Here is a 16841-nt window from a genome sequence, read left to right on the forward strand (position 1 = left end):
AAAACTTATACATTTTTCTGTTTGAAAGGTTTGTGATTTCATATTTCAGAAAAGAAATGAAATATGAAGTATTGCGTTTATTTTTAATTTAATTTAAACATATTTATTTATATTGGATTGGGAAACTAGTTATGAAACATATATTAATCCTTTTCCAATTTGCAGGTGCGAGTGCTGCCGTATAACGGCATTAGCCTTTGAAATCTACAAGGGTGTCTTTAACGTGCAAGAGATATGACTCTCTTTTAACACGGGTCAGCCATTTATCGTCCACTTCCGACGGACTATCATCGTTTCCTCAAGACCATACTCGCAAATTGCGTTTATATCGTCGAAATCCAACAAAAAATACTAAACATAACTGGATCGTCAAGATGTTGGATGTCACATCTTTCTAAGACCCCCTCATCAGTTGGGAAGCTTAAACCACCCATTTTGTAGTCAAGTTTTGCTATCAACCAACCCATTTATTTCTAGATTTAAGTCGTAATATGAGACAGGCTAAATTGTATCAGTTGTATCCTTAGTTCCAAGTTAAATTGGACAAATGCGTTTAAAAATAGTCACGAAACTAATAAATTATTTAGTGAGAGAACATTGTCTAAGTAGCGAACATTAAAGTTGTTTGTAAATGCAATTGTCTTGTCTTTCTTCCTAAGAATTTTATGTATGAATTCAGCTTCCTATGAACAGAGAAAAAAGTGCACAGTTAGTTCCCATTGAAATGCCGATACTTTGTTGAAAAACACGTACTCCAAACGTAAAAAATATGTTGTCAATCAAGAAATGAAGTTAGTTTCAGAGACTCTTTCTTAATTACAGTTATTAGTTTTCAAAGTACGAGATATTCTCCCTATGACAAGTCATTATAGCGTTCTTCAGCGGTAACTAGTAATCACCAATCAAAAGCAAGTTCTAAAAAAGTATTTACAAAAGTATCGAACTCTAAAAGGTAAATTCAACAGGGTAGTTAATAAAACAGGCCAAATGCTTCACATCTTTCTTTACAGTTCACACCACCAGTTTAGAAAACTTTGAAATAATCTCTACAGAAGTACCCAAAGATCTTTGCAACATAAATCATCCTGAATATGACAATTTCTGTACAGAAACGACTAATCTGGTATAAACATGTATCAGGGCTAAATATGAATATGTTTGCATGATATGATGTTATGAGCATGTTTTCTGCTGCAGTTCAAGGTAATTTGTGAAGCAGTGATAAGACATCAAATCTTGAACATGTATATAAGATTACGTTCGAAGTTATTTCAAAATACCAGAACTGAAATAGTCATGTACATTTTTAAAATGTTACTTCGAGAGATTATCATTTTGCTGTTGGGGCATAATATAAAAATAGGGAGATTATTAAAGAGATAGTAATCTTCCATAATCTTAATAACGTGGATGCTAACAATTACAAAACATGAGCCAAACACATATCGTCTAGTCAGGCAAAGATGACCTGATAGATTTTAATATTCGTTTAGACTCCTATATTGTACATGTTACATTTGAAGTAAGCCGACATGACAATAATAAAAGTTTGACTTATAATACAGACAAATAGACTGCTAAAATTATGATTCCAGATGTTTTATTATATTATTATGTATCAGCCAAGAAGCTACTTATGTTGTTAAAAAAATCTTAAAGAAAAACATCGATTTATTTAATTTTAGATGTTGATGGAGGTTTTTGGTTGATAATAGATACAGTTGTGGACTATGTTAAAAAATGGATAAAGAGCGAGCTAGATTAACCAAAACAGGACACATTCTCCTCAAACCAAACAAACCCACTACACAATATTGTTTTATATGCAAAAATAACTATTTATATTGTATATCTAAAGAACACGAAAGAATAAAGAGCAACACTGAGATATATGCCCCTACATCATTCACGAAAGAGGAGATTCAAGAAAAATTACAAATCCGTCCATCATTCCTTTGTATCTATGATGAGTTTATTTGAAATAAGAAAAATAAAGGACGATAAAAATATCTCGTCTCGTCTTTATATGTACAATAGCCTAACTTCATAAAAGGCCTTATAAATAACGAAATGGTGCCGGCATGTCAAGATGCTCCAATTGTTTTTTGAAAGTTGATATCATCATTCATTCAATAGAAAAAGATTGGCTTCAGATCTATTGGGATAACCAGGAGTGTCAATCAGATAAGCATTTAAAACAAAGAACTAGCCCAAAATCTTCTATCATAATTTTTGCAATTTGTAGTAGTATCAAAACACTTTATGTGTCTACGCTTTAAACTGCTAGTCCCGATTTTTATCTTGAAAAGTTCTTTACTTTCATTTGCAGATATTAAAAAAAAAAAATGCCATGTGACTCAATAACCCGCATTTCACTGCAGTGCTCGCATCTTTTACATCCTAATGATTTTGAGATCAACTATACCACCGAAACTAAAAGTTCTGCTTCATATCTAAAATGTCCCCCGATATTGACACAGATGGATGACTTCAAACAAGAATATATGACAAAAGTGATGATTAAAACTTTCAAATAGTCAACTTTCCATTTTAACCAGTAGCCTACTCTTTGGGGCATCGTATGGCCTTTACATATATAAATTAACACAGTGCACTCGTGCATGTTCATACTTCATTGGCAAGGATGTAACCTTAACACAAAAGAAATATGAGAAAGAACGACTGAATTCGACACTATATATAAAGTTTTACTGTGATCATCACGAAATGTTTGACCGATAGCATATATCTGTGTCTCCACTCACTGCCAACAAGATTACACAGTCTTTAACTTTAAATACAAGAATAGTCGTCTGATCTGTTATTTTACCGATTGTGTCCTATTCCAGATTGTGAAATTTTGGGTAAGTGCATGCCGGCTGATGCATGCATAGCAGGATAGGCTTACTAGTACTACTGCTTTAGGAGTTGATGTGATTCCCTTTTCGTTTGTAACATTGGTTTCTATTAAAAGTTGATTGGTTAGATTTGAACATTGGTAAACTACTGTTGCCTTAATTTGTATTTTTACTGCCATTTACAGTTTACAGTATTATTATTTAGTGTAGACAGTCTTCAAATTACAAACAGCTATACAAATATATTGGGGCCACAGCATTGCCTAAATGCATTGTATTTGGAAAGAATGCGTACAATTCAGTGTCTACAATATATTATCAGAAGTATGACTTTTCGAACTACATTAAATCAGCGCTAACAATCTGGATTACGAGATTTGTTTCTGTGTGAAAAGCCCCGCTGCCTTGTCAGTATGGTTTAAAGGATAGAGAATATAATGGTGAGTGATCACCATTGAGAAAGTAGACACACAATTGGATAGATAGGAATTTTTCAGTTTTGGTTTTGGTTCAATATCGGAAATTTTAGAGACAGTCTTTCTAACTAACACCCAACTTATAGAATATCATTTCGTTCCATATAGTATGCAGCTAGTAAGACATGATCAATCAGTTTTAGACTTATCCACAGTTATTTGTAGGTTTTAGTCCGTGACCGTATTATAATCCCTGTGTAAGGTCTGGATGATAAGGAACAAATAGAGCCATTTTCGTGGAAGATATTCATAATGATGTTTGCTTTATGTTTTGCTGCTATCATAGCAGTAGGTAAGTAATTTTTCTTGCCAAAAAACCATATACTGTAAACCAACTAATTTTCGCGAGCAATATTTTCGCAACTTTCGCAAGTAAAAAAAACCAAACATATAGATCGTCACGAATATGTTAGAATTGAACTTTTCCTTATTCATCTTCATCAAGTAAATTTCTGAATAGTGAAATTAAATCGCGGTGAAATGGGATAGAATGGGCTAATCGCGAAATAAAGTATCAGCGAAAATAAGTTGGTTTACAGAAATAGTTGTATAATATATACGATAAATGAGAAGCGACATATGAAATCAAGTATTTTATATGCAACATGGCATATTCATTGAAAGTATGTTTTATTCATTTTTTTTTTCTGTATTTCACATATAATTTGTATTTCAAAAACTCATACAAGTGTATCAATACGCTGCATTGACATTTTATTGTAAGACTTCACTACAACGTCAACATATCAACATATCGCCATACAACTGAATCTGGGAATTTAGAAATTTCCATCTTTTTTGGTCATTTATCCGGAGCAGCTTGTTTTGCAAATGGTCAATGTAATACTCAAGGTCATTTGAAATATGCTCTAAGACTGACTCAGTGACCTGATAGTTCCTTATGATATGGTAATTTTAGACAAAATCTGTGAATATCACATGAACTAAGTTTGCAACTGAGTGTTCAGCTAATTAGACGATGTGTTTTACATGTGCAGCCGTTCAACTTTTTGGTTTTCTAGTATTTGTACACACACGTTCCCAATTAGTCTTTGTCGATTTTTTCTTATTCATTATATTTCTTAAGATGCCGAACGTGTATGTTTCTGCTTTATGATCATCATCATAGTTTGGTATAATATAGTCTTTCATATCAATATGATCCGTGGAAGAACAATAGCCGCACAATGCAATAATATCTAAATTGGCAGTACATTAAGCTGTCTATATGGATCAATTCATCAATTGTGCATATATCTTATATAATATTTGAATATTTACCTAATATACAAAATAAATTTGGAATATGCATTGAAGATTTATTCACTTTCATATATACAAATTAAAATGTTTGTGTTTATGTATTCGTGTGGAGTGGCATACGATACAACATCTGCGAATATGTGCAAAATAGTGTTCACCATGATATTGTTACTCTCACAAAGCAGGTCACTTACGCACAATAGAAAAGGTAAAGTATGCGTTTCGTCCTCGGAAGCTCCTTCTATAAATCCTTAATTACAGCGATTTCAATATTAATGATCAACAATCAAGGCTGTCAAGTGATGTATTGAAATGAAAAGCGGCCTTGTGAAAAACGAACGGTAACACTCTACTTTCTCAGACGAATCAGTCATTCTTATCGACAGCTGTTAAAGAAGCCTAATCCAGTTTTCATGGACAAGTTAATAAGGCCAACATTTCAGAACTCCTGTCTTATCGTTGTGTGCTATTAATACAAAGGTATCAGATTAAGCGTCGGTTATTGGCACATCAGTTCCAATCTTAAGTAAAATGCTGCCTTTGCGAGAAAATGAAATAATTCAGGTATCAACTGATTAATGCTATATATATACACACATCGTGTATTAGTAGAAGCATTTATTCTTCTGGTTGATTGTCGAACTTTGATTTCGTTTGTACATTTACAACAATGCTTAACATGTGAAAATTCCCTTACCAAAAACATACCTCCCTGATATAGAAATTTTATATAACGATCTAGATAGACAAAAATAGAGGTTTGAGCGCATATAAAACTGGTTCATGCCACTGTCATACAAGTGAGAGGTTTAGCTAGCTATAAAACCGGGTTAAATTCATAATTTTCTACATAAGAAAATGCCTGTACCAAGTCAGGAATATGACAGTTGTTATCCATTCGTTTGAAGAGTTTGAGCTTTTGATTTTACCATTTAACTAAGGATTTTTTGTTTTGAATTTTCCTCGGAGTTCGGTATTTTTGTTATTTTACTTTTTTAAATGTGCATATCATAGAAAACCCCAAAATCGTTAATAATATTCTTCACAATTTTGCAGTAGCATTTCTTTTAACCCTACCACAATGTGTGCCTATTAAAAGTCATGCTATCTGGACCATGCGTTGTTCATTGTTGTTTTGTCTTTGCATGTATGAACAAGGCCAATGATCCGTGTAGAAGACCGTACTTTGACCTATATTGGTTTACTTTTACAAATTGTGACTTGGATGTAGATTTGTCTCGTTGGCACTCACACCACATCTTCTTATATCTATGTATATCTGTTTTTGATTAAGTCTTTTTTAAGAAGTGGGTTGTGAGTGGTTGGTGTTGTCTGTTGCACTAATTGATATTTTCTAACGATTCCTGTTATTCCATTTTATATATTATCCATAGTTAATTCAATATAAGGGGGAAACGAAACTTAATCCCTACCCCAAAACAAAAATATTTGCGTATTGTTATATACACACTAACTGATTGGTGACATAATGGAGATTTTCAAGAAGATGTGCTACATGACATTATCATGTCAATATAAAAATATGTATGCTTAATGCAACAATATGATATTTCGAATCTTCAAAAGATAATATGTCTTAGTAAGGTATTGAGACATTTCTCGTCAAAGATTACATTCAATAAAACAATGTTTTTTAAACATCCAAGTATTGCCTTTATAGAAGAAGTATATGATAAGACATTTTTATTAGAATGCTTAAAATTGTAACATACTATTGCGTGAAGATGGAGAGTCATTCAGACATTAAAGACCAGCTGTCAATTTAAAATCATTGTAGAATATGTATATTTGTAGTCTCTTTTAAATCAACTTCTTAAGGACATATTCTTTTAATTCAAATAGTAAAACGTGGATTTATTATTATACTTTGTAGCAAATATTGTACGTCTTAGTATCTTTTAAGCGATATTATAACAGATAGGATATGTTGAATTTTTTCATAACAGTTTTTAAATACACTTCGTTTTGTGGTTCCTTTTTTTGGAAATTTGAACAGTCCATTTCGAACTTCTTTTATTCTTAACATGCGGTAATACAAAAACTCATATCTTTCATTAACTCCAACTATATTTGCTTTCAGTTCAGAGTGGTGAAAGCGATGTCGTGGCATTTACCAAAGGTTTAGTTGCCCATGCTCATCTAACACAAGGTGACATAGTAACCTATAACAAGGACATTACAAACATCAATGCCGTGTTTACAAGCGATGGGAAATTTCAAGTCCAAGTACCAGGCATTTATTCCTTCCATTTTTACTCCTTGAGTAGAAGCGATTCCGAGATTTGGTTGGAGTTTCGTAAGAATGAGGACTACGTTGCTTCTATTTATGCCTACACAGCTAGTGATTGGGCTGATGCTGGTAACACCATAGTAATGGAATTACAGGCTGGTGACACAATATTCGTCAAAGCTGTTGAGGATTACGACAACTCCTTATATGGGGCAGCTGGTGAAATCTACACTACTTTCACAGGAGAACTTATGTTTTCTGAAGCATCTGGTCAGTAAAACGACATTTGATAAATAATGTTAAGTAATTTATATTGTTTTGGGGAGGAATAATATTATTATTTCCTCTTTGTGTTAATTTTTCGTCGTGTATCGATCCTCCTCTTTGTTTTACCTATTATAAATAGCTTTGCTCTTTCACTTGAATTTTTATCAGTTTATCCTCTGTTATAATACAAATGCATATCTATATTTTAACGGGCTGTTTTAACGCAGAGAAGAAACAAAGTGATCATCCGTCAAGAAACTTTGGTTTTGGTGAACGCCATTCGTGCGTTTAGGGGCATCGTCACTTCTGTTTTCCTGTTGAGTGAGTGGTTAATAACATCATACATATGAATCTTCTTTTTCAGGTGTTGCAAATCCTATTGCATTTTCCGCCGGACTCACGAAAAACATCTCATTACCAAGTGGAACCAATGTCATGTATGATAAAATTATAACAAATGCTGGCAATGGTTTTGATATAACCACCGGAGATTTTGTGGTCCCACAAGATGGAACCTATATGATTCATTATAACTCTTTGTCAGAATTAGGAATGGTATGTTTGAGTTTATTTTTATACAATTCAGATGATAATAAAATCTGTGCGTCAAGACGAAGACAGGAAATCTTTTTTTTTATCTTGTTTTATTCAGAATGGATGAAGTAACATCTTAAGTAGATGAACTCATCTTAGATTCTAGGATTGGCATTAATATTTACGACAAAGTCCAAGTAGTTAATTTCTAAAAAATAAAAAAGACAGCGAAAAACAAATAAAATTGTAAACGAAACCATGGGTCAATCAATTGCTGACATTACTCATACAAGACGAAACTATATCAGTTACTGGTAACTTTAGTTACACTCTACTGACATTATTCACGCAAGCCTTAGATAAACCAATATCAGTTACTCTAAGGTACAATCTTACGGAATTAGTAGGGTAGATATACAAAATCGTTTATCACTTTTATTTATATATTGTCTTTTTTCTTTTTTTCTTTTATGCACAACAGATTATTCAACTCTTGCAAATATTCGACGATCAAAGTGTTGATCAAATTGAATACTTATCCTTTTTGAAAGTTTTGGTCAAACAGCTCAACATTTACAGCAGTTCAAAATAACAAACGAGATTTACCCTTGATCATGTTATCATCATTTTTTTTAACTGCCTATTTATTCCACAACAATGAATTGCTACGCATAATACACTTGTGGTGTTATAAAAAAGACAATGTTTCTCTCTATTTTAAAGAAAACCATTTTTGTTTTGTTTATTTGTATTGAAGGGTTCTTTAATCACAGCTTATAGTTTATTTATTTGTTAAGTTATATTTTTGTCAAACGTTATTTCAGGAAATGTGGTTGGAACTATATCTTAATGATCAATATATCAACTCTGCATATGGACAAGCTCCTCATACATGGGCAGATGCAGGAAACAGTGCCATATTGGACATGAAATCAGGGGATCGATTAAGGGTGAGAGGGAGAAAAGGAGAAAACATTGTCCTGTATGGACAGCCAGATGAGATTTACTGCATCTTTTCTGGTGTCATGTTGACAGCAAAGAACGCGCCAGCAGCAGGTAAATATTTTATTTCGATCTTTTTATTTTATTTTTTAACTAAAATTGATAATGGAAATGAGGAATATGTCAAAGAAAAAACAACCCAACCAAAGAGCAGCTAACAGCCGAAGGCCACCAACACAGCGAAAAAATCCAGCACCTATAAATTAGCCTCAGCTGTCTCCTAAATAAAAATGTGTACTAGTCCAGTGAAAATTGAAGTCATACCAAAAGATATAAATTAATTAAATTAAGCAAGATAACATGCAATTTTGTTAAGCAATAATGACATTTTAAATATTTACACTACGCAATATAAATATAATATGAAGATTAATTGTATGTACATCTTATTCAGGTGCAAATGCCGGGCAAATACAAGCGTTTGCTGCAGGTCTAACAAAAAATCAAAACAATGGCGTAACAACTACTAAAGTCACGTGGGATAAAGTATTCACAGACCATGGTGACAATTTCAATCAAACAAATGGTGTCTTTACCGCTAAAGTTTCTGGTGTTTATGTTTTCAACTACCATGGTATGGGACAACAAGATGAGGAGGTTTGGCTGGAACTATACCATAATTATATCTACGTTAATTCCCTTTACGGACACGCAACTCATGGTTGGGCTGGTGGCAGTAATTCGGCTGCACTTTATTTGGCACAAGGGGATACTGTCTATGTGGATATGAAAGACCATTCAACGAAAATGTTTGGGGATGCTGATCAAATTTATTGTACATTTTCTGGATATCTTCTAGCACCCATGGTTAAGGGAAGTCCAGTAGTTGGAAGATAAATAAATTATATTGACAATTTTGTGGATGTCTTTTAATGATGCATATGAAATCAAGAAAGAAACCAAAATTTCTTTACCGTGTTCAACATTGGTTTGCATTTCTGGATTGTGCATTATTTTTCTCACGTTATATAACTTTACCGATAAATAGTATTTAAAAAAAACTTTGATTTATTTAATTCACAATATACCACAACTTCATGTGTCTATTCTATGAGATACTTTCGACGTATCGATATCATAACATAGCATAACATAATATAACAAATCATATAATGAAATAACATAATATAACTCAATAAATCACAACACAGCACCAAATAATGTAACATAAAATGACATTAAATAACATAATAACATAACATAGCATAAAAAAAAACTTAACTTGAACGCAAACGATTAGCGATGAAATGGAACTTTAACAAATATAATCTCCTTTCAAATCAGTGAGTGATATTAGGCACATCGTAATTAATTTCATATCCTACTTCCCACTCCACACTCATTCAGGGGCCAAAACCGATATTGAGGTTATTTGCGTGATACTTACTGTAAACTTACTAAGGAAGAAATCTGAAACACTTGTATGTTTATTTGGATTTTTTCATTTATGTTGTACGCTCACCATCACGATTGGACATCTTTCGATGAATATCCGTCAATTAACTTTGGTTTTGGTGAACGCCATTCGTGCGTTTAGGGGCATCGTCACTTCTGTTTTCATGTTGAGTGAGTGGTTAATAACATCATACATATGAATTATTCGGCAAATAAAATCTGATAATTGACAATTATAGTTCGCTGTCATTAGAGAATTGTGATTAAGCACCTACGGAACAAATATTATTTCTAGTTTATCTCGCAAATGCTGTCCACTTAGAAGCTTGAAGAAAACTAATAATGCAGGGATTCAGACGATCTCTTCTGTTGCATTAAATTTACGGTCATTCAATAGTTTCCTCAAGGGTGAAGTCATTTATTTTCACTCAGGCATCTGCATGACGTAAGGGTCCCTACAAGCAAGTCCAATTTCTTAATTATTTACATACATCTAAACAGCTAGTAAAATCGCACATCTGTGGCTCTGTGAAAGTACCGAGACTATTAAGCTTGTGAATAATATGATTGATTGATTGATTGATTGTTGTTTAACGCCACTTTTGGGAAGGACAAGTACTACCTTTTAAAAAACACAATCGTCATGACTCTTTTCCTCGAATATGACCTGCCGAAAAATATTTGTCACCGAATCTGTACTTACTCGATGGGTGCAAAATGTAAAACAGAATCTTATTACCCTCCCGGAGAACATGAGATCACCCCAGTTTAAAGTAGGGTTTTGGTTTCTCAGTCTGCAAGGTGTTTTGTTGTGTTTTGTGTTCTGTTTGTCTATTCGTAATTTTTGTTTTGTCTTTTTTTTTTGCTATTGTTTTAGTAGTCTGTTTTTGACCTGTGAGTTTCAGTATCTCTTGTGTATACTTATTTATGCTCATTTATGACCAATACACACTACAGACATAAGGAATTATGTTCTAGAACTATCAATTTGATCTTATTTTTGTTATATTACACGTTAGTTTTTATGAGATGTCAAGCTTTACTCTAAGCATATTTTGTAAGCGTTTTATACTTAAAAATAGTTATCAAAGGTACCAGGATTATAATTTAATACGCCAGACGCGCGTTTCGTCTACATAAGACTCACCAGTGACGCTCAGATCAAAATAGTTATAAAGCCAAACAAGTACAAAGTTGAAGAGCATTGAGGACCCAAAGTCCAAACGTGAGCGATCACCAACTTTACTATAAGATTAAAAAAAGAGACATACAATTATTAAAATTACATACTTATGTTATTTCTATTATATTAAGGGAATCCTAGTTTTCCTGTACACTGTTGGAATATTGCCATGGAGAAGACATGAACGACATAGGGGTGTCACACACAATTTAGGAATGCTTAGCGATTTTCGTCTGCAATCTAAGTTACAGAATATTATGAAACAAAAATGAAATGGTGATACATAAGAAAGAAAATGTAATATATAGTTTCATCCTTAGATAATATCAATAGCATTGTTAACATTTTTTCAAAAAATACAATGAACTTGACTTTTAGCGGTTTTAACTTGTTCTCAAAATTTGCACGCTTTACTCCCGATAACTGTAAACCCATTTTATTTTAAACATTAAGTGAGAGCTATATCTTCATACATCAGATTTTTTTTCTCCAAATTCTATATCATTTTCTCAATATATTTTGTTTCCAGCAATATCATCTATATACTGTCACGAAATATAAGTTTCTTGACAATATTAGTGTTTCATGGTTAAAGTATTCTGGAATGTAATTTTCCCCGGAATAAATACTACAATATAATATTCCTAACAGAATGAATGGTATAGAACATTTGTTCCAACAAAAACAAATGTTATGACCTTGTTCATAACAAATTTTCTAGTGAAACATTTATTAGGTAGAACACATATACATGTACGTTGACAGAATGACATTCAACGTAAATCTTGGTCTGAAGACTTTCTTTGGATACGTTTAAATAATCTGTTTAAAGGTATTTGGAAGTTACTTATCAAAGGAGGCATCAGCATTAATTACGACATCAACGCTTTTAACTTTGAATATGCATAACGGTACCTTTTGTGAATGTTACACAAAACACAAGCTTAAAAAGAACACCAAGAATTGATCAAAATTACACAATTAAAATAACGATGAGTCCTGACAACTTATTACTTAGTGAAAGTAATTATGTTTAGTACTGAATATGTCAGTACATGTAGGCTTGAACTCTTTGACTGATAAGCTACATGTACCGTTCGTTATCATGTTGACCTAATAATATAATGTTCCTTATATTCTAAATTTCGTCATTTCGTAATACCAACCATTGACTATGCTGCTGTGGTTTTGTTTTGTTGCTACTTTGGCCGGAGGTAAGATATATAAACTTGGATAACGGACATTATGTGTTTGACATATATACATTACCTTTAATTATTAAGTAAATATAAAATGAAAAGTTAAGGTATTACCTTTTTCAACTGATTGCTATAGTTCGTTCTTGTGTTGTATTGTTATACCACTGTCCCAGGTTAGGGGAGAGTTGGGATCCCGCTAACATGCTTAACCCCGCCACATTATTTACGTATGTACCGGTTCCAAGTCAGGAGCCTGTAATTTAGTGGCTGTCGTTTTTTTATGTGTAACATATTTGTTTTTCGTTCATTTTGTTTTATATAAATAGGACCGTTAGTTTTCAGTATATTAAACAGCCAGAATTTTTTTGATACGATATTATTTATTATAGTTTAGTTTAAACTGTTTATTTTCTGTTGTCCATAATTCCAAATCTATAGAGTTCAACAAAAACAATTGAGTCCTTAATCTTTCGTGGGTGAGTACGGCAATCAATGTTCTATAAACATTATAAAGTGATACCCGTTTTAATAACCTCATCGAGCCAAACGGTTATCGGGGAAAAGAAATTTTGTTACTATTGAATATCGTCACAAATCGTATGGTTATTCTCATTATTAAGTATATTTGCGACTGAACGTTAAGCAATCAAAAATCAATGTGATAAAATATTTAGTTTTCACATCTGTTTAATAGTTCATAGTTTTGCTTTACATACGATAAATGTGCCTTGTGTATTTAGAACTTGATCAAGTTTTATAAGATTTAGTCACATCTGTCATCTTAACACTTTATTTTTTCTAAAGAGTGTTAAGCATAGAGCCAGTTGAAGGTTACTGGTCTGGTTAGATAAGATGTCATAGCTTACAGTATAGTTGTACTATACATTATCGATTAAAACCAATTGTTAATTGAGAAAATCCTCTTAAATGTCAGATGTCCATAACTAATAAAGTAGTGAACGAATTTAACAGAAGCAATCAAATCACTGCCAGACAATTCTCCATCAAAAATATAGAAACATGTTTGTTAACGTTTCTATGCAGTAATTCACCAATCACTTTGCTCATATATATATTTTTTTATATATTTATATATAACGTGTTATGCATTTTCACAGAATATATTTCTTATCTATGTTTTTTCTGCATTATACAACATACTTTGCATTTTCTGTTTTAGTTTCTGGTCAAAGTGTTGTAGCATTTTCAAAGGGATTAGTTGCCCATGCGCACTTGACGAAGGGTGAGATAGTCACCTACAATAAAGACATAACCAACATTAATGCCATTTTCACCAGTGACGGGAAGTTCCAAGTGCAAATACCAGGAATTTACTCCTTCCATTTCTATTCCCTTAGTAGGAGTGATGCAGAAATTTGGCTTGAATTTTACAAAAACGAAGACTATCTAGTGTCCATCTATGCCTACACAGCTAGCGATTGGGCTGATGCCGGTAACACAGTGATCTTAGAACTGCAGGCGGGAGATACAATTTACGTGAAAGCAGCAGACGACTACGACAACTCATTGTATGGCGCTGCTGGGGAAATTTATACTACTTTCACTGGAGAACTTTTGTTCTCTGAAGCTTCTGGTCAGTTGAGTGTTTTCGAGAATATTTCATTTCATTTTAGAAAACACCTTTAAATAATTGAATCATACGAAATAGGGAAAACTTATTATGAGAAAGTAAAGAAATTAAAAATGAAAATTATTAAAAAAAATTTATATAGAATGAAGATTGCGCATATTTTTTTTTTTTAAACATGCCGATAATTCAATTTATATTTTTACTTTTGTAACGCCAGTTTGTCACAGTTGCTTGAAGTTTTAGTGACTGTTTTGCAGGTAGTGTCAATCCTGTTGCCTTTTCTGCTGGACTTACCCATAACATGTCTCTGCCTAATGGTGGACCAGTACTGTTTGATAAAGTCTTAACCAATGCAGGAAATGGTTATGATGCGAGCTCCGGAGACTTTGTAGCTCCTGCTGATGGAACATACATGATTCATTATAACTCACTTTCAGAATTAGGTCGTGTAAGTTACAACGATTTCACCTTGAAAACCAATTAGAAAACATATTAAAATACTAAGGGAGCATATTTGTAAAACACGATGGTTCTAAATAGTTTGATAGTAAGCTGTTATTGTCCGATGGTATGACAACTAACATACGTTGGAATTAAATCCACTTTTTGAAACAGTTATACAGGTGTAAAGTTGATCAACGTGGTTTCTTTGAAAATAAAATAACAATATGCTTCCCTGCTGTAAAACTCTTTCATACCGAGTACAACCTTAGAGAAGGAACCAAAGAAGCACATGACGTAATCCTCATTGTTTTGTGGGGTTCGCGTTTCATTTGTCTGTTTTTTTCTATGAAATAATTTGACGATTGATCTTTTGTTGTTGAATTCTGTTCCTTGTAGTATGTCTGTTTTAAATGTAGTTATTGCTTGCACATTTGTTTCTTATTTCTATCTTGATTATAACCACGTATATTTTCAAATAAGATTAATATATTTCAGGAAATGTTTTTGGATCTTTATCTCAATGACCAGTATATCAACTCTGCCTACGGAGAGGCAGATCATACATGGGCTGATGCAGGAAACAGTGCCATATTAGATCTCAAACAAGGAGACAGGTTAAGAATCCGTAGCCGTGCAGGGGAAAATGTGGTAGTATATGGGGCTCCAGATGAGATTTACTGCACATTTTCGGGCGTGATGTTATCTTCACAGAATACAGAAACCTCAGGTAAATAGTTATACAAATGTTTAGGTTTTCCTTAAGGAAAGATATACAAACCTATCAATGAGGTAATAAGTTTATTAAATATTTACTACACAAAGTTATAACTAAGCAACCGACAGTGATTAGTTTATGTTGTAGGTAAAACAACCATTTAAGGTTTCAAAAATATTGTACTCAATAAAATCAGTGTTTTGGGGTTTCAGGTGTTAATCAAGGTGCATATTTTGTTCTGTATATTTTGTAATCAATAAGTTCAAAGTTCTAAAATAAAATAAAACAATTCATTACAAAAAATTGAATGTAATGTTTTTTTCCTTCTTATAGGTCCAAATGCAAATGAAATTCAAGCTTTTTCTGCAGTACTGACCCAGAATCAAAACAATGGCGGATCAACATCAAAAGTTGTCTGGGACAAAGTTTACTCCAACAAAGGTGGCAATTTTAATGCAACAACAGGTATTTTCACCGCCAAAGTTGCTGGAGTGTATGTCTTTAATTACCATGGACTAGCTCAACAGGACGAAGAAGTCTGGTTGGAACTCTATCACAACTACATTTATGTTAATTCCTTATATGGTCATGCTCCTCATGGCTGGGCTGGTGGAAGCAACAGTGCGGCATTGAAACTAGCAGTAGGAGACACTGTCTATATCGATATGAAATCACACAACACAAATATTTATGGTAGAGCGGATGAAATATATGCTTCCTTTTCTGGATACCTGCTGGCTCCTATGGGAGGAACATCGATTGTCGGATAACTAGTTTTAAATATCTGCTATAGATTCTCTCTTCCTTTAGTGGTAACATTTATAGGCGAGTAGTAGGTTATTAAAGAAAACGATGTATTATCTGTTGTATTTTTTTTTATATTAAAATATATTACAAGTATTTTAAATCTTAATTGATCTTAGAATGATTATTTTTTCCTTGACTTAAATTCTTTTTTCCATTTTTTATTCAACAATATATTGCACCCTATTAAAAAAGAAGGATGGAAGATACCAGAGGGACAGTCAAACTCATAAATCGAAAATAAACTGGCGACGCCTGGCTAAAATGACTTATTATTTCTTATTAACAATTTACTTCACTAGTCCAGCAATCTAGTGAAGGGTGGCTTTCTAATTTTATAAGTAATCCAGGGTTACTCTCTGGTTGATTTTATGAACAACGAGACGTGTGTATACAGTTATAACCTTTAATGCAGTAAATGCATGTTTTATGAACCCTATAGAAGGATATCACCCATAGTCGATATAATAATAATACTTTATTCCGAAAGCAATACAGCTTATAGGATACATATACACATTTTAACACCAATATAAGAATTTTACAAGAGATATATAATATATATAAATATAAGGTGTGCATGAAAGAACATATAATACATAATGCATAATACACAATACAAAATACGAAATACGAGCGGAGAATGATATAATACTTAAATAAAGTGAGAACAAAAATATTATTTATTGCAATTAAATTCTAAGTTTTTCTGCAGATTTTAGAAATATACCTAAGTTATTCAATTCTTTTATATTTCTGACAGATAACAACTGCATAAGTTTGTATGTAGAAGGATTTCTCCAATAATACTTTTTTATATACTTTTCTCGAATTTGACTATATTTTTTACATTCAAGTA

At 32.6% G+C, this 16841-nt stretch overlaps 2 protein-coding genes across 2 annotated transcripts; both read left to right on the plus strand.

Annotated features, from left to right (window-relative positions):
* Positions 1-3481: 3481 nt before the first annotated feature.
* Positions 3482-9510, plus strand: LOC139524600 (complement C1q tumor necrosis factor-related protein 4-like). The gene is made up of 5 exons (XM_071319521.1): positions 3482-3626; positions 6699-7118; positions 7480-7670; positions 8474-8705; positions 9046-9510. Exons 1-5 carry the CDS (start codon positions 3587-3589, stop codon positions 9486-9488), a joined length of 1326 nt encoding a protein of 441 aa, XP_071175622.1. The 5' UTR covers positions 3482-3586; the 3' UTR covers positions 9489-9510.
* Positions 9511-12335: 2825 nt separating this feature from the next.
* On the plus strand, positions 12336-16091 carry LOC139524601 (complement C1q tumor necrosis factor-related protein 4-like). The gene is made up of 5 exons (XM_071319522.1): positions 12336-12443; positions 13609-14022; positions 14277-14467; positions 14959-15190; positions 15512-16091. Exons 1-5 carry the CDS (start codon positions 12404-12406, stop codon positions 15946-15948), a joined length of 1314 nt encoding a protein of 437 aa, XP_071175623.1. The 5' UTR covers positions 12336-12403; the 3' UTR covers positions 15949-16091.
* The last annotated feature ends 750 nt before the right edge of the window (positions 16092-16841 follow it).

This window comes from Mytilus edulis, chromosome 5 (assembly GCF_963676685.1).
Source record: "Mytilus edulis chromosome 5, xbMytEdul2.2, whole genome shotgun sequence".
NCBI lineage: Eukaryota > Metazoa > Mollusca > Bivalvia > Mytilida > Mytilidae > Mytilus > Mytilus edulis.

Bases quoted from the DNA above. Each gene is read 5' to 3' on its own strand.
- LOC139524600 (XM_071319521.1), top strand. From the start codon at position 3,587: ATGATGTTTGCTTTATGTTTTGCTGCTATCATAGCAGTAG. The intron at 7,671-8,473 runs GTATGTTTGAGT...ACGTTATTTCAG, and splicing joins CTTTGTCAGAATTAGGAATG to GAAATGTGGTTGGAACTATA. The intron at 8,706-9,045 runs GTAAATATTTTA...CATCTTATTCAG, and splicing joins AAAGAACGCGCCAGCAGCAG to GTGCAAATGCCGGGCAAATA.
- LOC139524601 (XM_071319522.1), top strand. From the start codon at position 12,404: ATGCTGCTGTGGTTTTGTTTTGTTGCTACTTTGGCCGGAG. The intron at 12,444-13,608 runs GTAAGATATATA...TTTCTGTTTTAG, and splicing joins TGTTGCTACTTTGGCCGGAG to TTTCTGGTCAAAGTGTTGTA. The intron at 14,468-14,958 runs GTAAGTTACAAC...AATATATTTCAG, and splicing joins CACTTTCAGAATTAGGTCGT to GAAATGTTTTTGGATCTTTA.